We start from the raw sequence: 2,422 nt of genomic DNA, 5'->3' as shown, positions 1-2,422 counted from the left end.
CAGCATAAGACCGCATTTACTACACCTTAGGGTACCTTTGCATATCGTAGGATGCCTTTTGGATTAATAAATGCAAGAGAAACTTTCCAACGTGCAATGGACTTGGCCTTTCAAATTTTTCTTGGTAATTTCATTGTGGTCTATTTGGATGATTTGATAGTTTATTCTAAGGAACATCAAGATCATTTTTCTCATTTGCAACGAGTCTTAGAAAAATGTCGTCAGCATGGAATTTCCCTCAATTCCAAGAAATCTATTTTTGGTGTTACTAAAGGCAAGCTGCTTGGGCATATTGTTTTGAAGGAAGCTATAAAAATTGATGTGGAAAGGGTAAAATCTATTCGTGACCTTTCCTTGCCAACAAGTAAGACCATTGTTCATTCTTTCTTTGGTAAAGTGAATTTCCTGTGAAGATTCATTCCAGACTTTGCTGAACAGACTCATCATATAGTTAATATGATGAAAGGTAATTCTCTATTCAAATGGACTCCTGAAGGATAGAAAGCTTTCCATCAGATCAAGGAAGCCATGGAAAATGCTCTAGTCTTAGTATGCCCAGATTATACCAAAGAGTTCATTATGTGTAGCTATGCATTAGATCATACTTGTTCAGCTATACTAATATAGTGAAATTATGAAGGTGTGGAATCACCTATTGCATTCATGAGTTATCCACTGAAGGATCATGAGTTGAAATACTCAAAAATGGAGAAGCATGCTTTTGCCATGGTGAAAGCAGTTAAACATTTCAGGTTTTATATTCTAAATTTGAATGTCATTTCTCTTGTTCTCGATGTTGTTCTCAAGTTGATTCTGACGCAACAAGAGTTTGGAACTGAAAGGGGCAACTGGGTTGCCAAGATTCAAGAATACGATATGGAAAATAAGCCCACTAAGTTGGTTCATGGAAAAGGTCTATGTCAGTTGATAGCTGACAACAAATCAATTGATGAAGTGGTGCTTGAAAATGAAGGTATTAATCAAGATCTTCCTCATGTTCTATTTGTTAGCACTACTGATGAGTGGTATTCCAATCTGGAATATCTCTTAACATATGGAGGTTGTCCTGCACACCTTCCAAGGAAAGAAAGGCAAACCTTGAAGCTTAAAGCAGTGAATTTTGTCCTATGGGACAATGCTTTGTACAAGAAGGGTCTGGACGGCAATTTCCTGCACTATGTGGAAAAACAACAAGAAGTAAGATTACTTCTATCTTTTCATGATCTTGCTTGTGGAGGATATTTTTCTACCCTTGTTACTGCACACAAAATCTTGCGTGCTAGATATTACTAGTCAACATTGTTTAAAGATACATACAATTGGGTTCGCATGTGTGAGCAATGTCAACAATCTGTTGGTAAGCCCAAATTAGCTGCGCTCCCTCTTAAACTAGTAGTAATTGAAGAGCCTTTCCAACAATGGGGATTGGACTTCATTGGACCTATCAATCCAACATCAAGTGCAGGTCACAGGTATATCCTCACAGTGACAGATTACTTCACTAAGTGGGTGGAGGCAATCCCAGCTATGCAATCTCCCTCGGTGGTGTTTTGTCAATTTTTGAAGGAGAACATCATCTCAAGGTTTGGCATTCCTCATAAGATAGTAGCTGATAACACTTCATGTTTTCATCTTATGAGATAATTGACTTTTTCTTTGATAATGGTACTACTCTTTCACACTAATCTGACTATTATCCGCAAGGAAATGGTCAGGCTTAGTCAAGCAACAAAAATTTGGTTACTATCATGAGGAAGCTTGTTTATGAGAAACAACAGACTTGGCATAAAGCTCTTTATGATGCACTATGGGTGGATCGTATAAATCCAAAAAGAGCAATTGGTATGTCACCTTTTCAACTTTTGTATGGGTTGAATGTCGAGAGTCCAATTACTATGGAACTTCCAGCACTAAAGCTTGCCAAGGTCATTGAAGATGAAACATATCAAGATTCACTAGATAAGCGGATTATATTTCTTTCTCATTTGGAAGAAACAAGAGCTGAAGCGGTAGATAGGATTGTTGTCCACCAAAACCAAGTGAAGGCATTGTTTGATAAGAAAATAGCTTCCCATGAGCTATCAGTTGGTGATTAAGTTTTGTTATGGGACAAGAGGAGGGAACCAAAGGGTTTACATGGAAAGTTTGACTCTTTATGGAGAGGTCAGTTCACTATTAATGACGTATGTGGCAAGCATAGATACTTACTTGCATACGCATATGGTACCCCGTTCTTGCTACCCCATAGTGGAGAACATTTGAAGCTCTCTACTCAATAGAGAGCGATGTGAAGGAATTTGTACTTATTGTAAAATATGTACAGTCATTTCTTTTTAGTCTTTTCATAGCCTAACTCTATAGCCCAATGGATACAGGCACTCAGAGTTCTAGATTCTACAAGATTCAAGTGGAGCAGCTTTTT

The 2,422-nt window shown here is 37.7% G+C and overlaps 1 protein-coding gene across 1 annotated transcript; it reads left to right on the top strand.

Moving 5' to 3' along the window:
• The first annotated feature begins 1,748 nt into the window (after positions 1-1,748).
• On the top strand, positions 1,749-2,096 carry LOC131874411 (uncharacterized). Its single transcript, XM_059217777.1, has one exon. It carries the CDS (start codon positions 1,749-1,751, stop codon positions 2,094-2,096), a length of 348 nt encoding a protein of 115 aa, XP_059073760.1.
• Positions 2,097-2,422: the final 326 nt, after the last annotated feature.

The sequence above is a fragment of the Cryptomeria japonica genome, chromosome 3 (genome assembly GCF_030272615.1).
Source record: "Cryptomeria japonica chromosome 3, Sugi_1.0, whole genome shotgun sequence".
NCBI classification, from domain to species: domain Eukaryota; kingdom Viridiplantae; phylum Streptophyta; class Pinopsida; order Cupressales; family Cupressaceae; genus Cryptomeria; species Cryptomeria japonica.
The sequence above is the reverse complement of the archived record's forward strand: the minus strand, read 5'-3'. Positions and strand labels throughout refer to the sequence as shown.

Coding starts and splice junctions, on each gene's coding strand:
- LOC131874411 (XM_059217777.1), top strand. CDS start 1,749: ATGAGGAAGCTTGTTTATGAGAAACAACAGACTTGGCATAAAGCTCTT.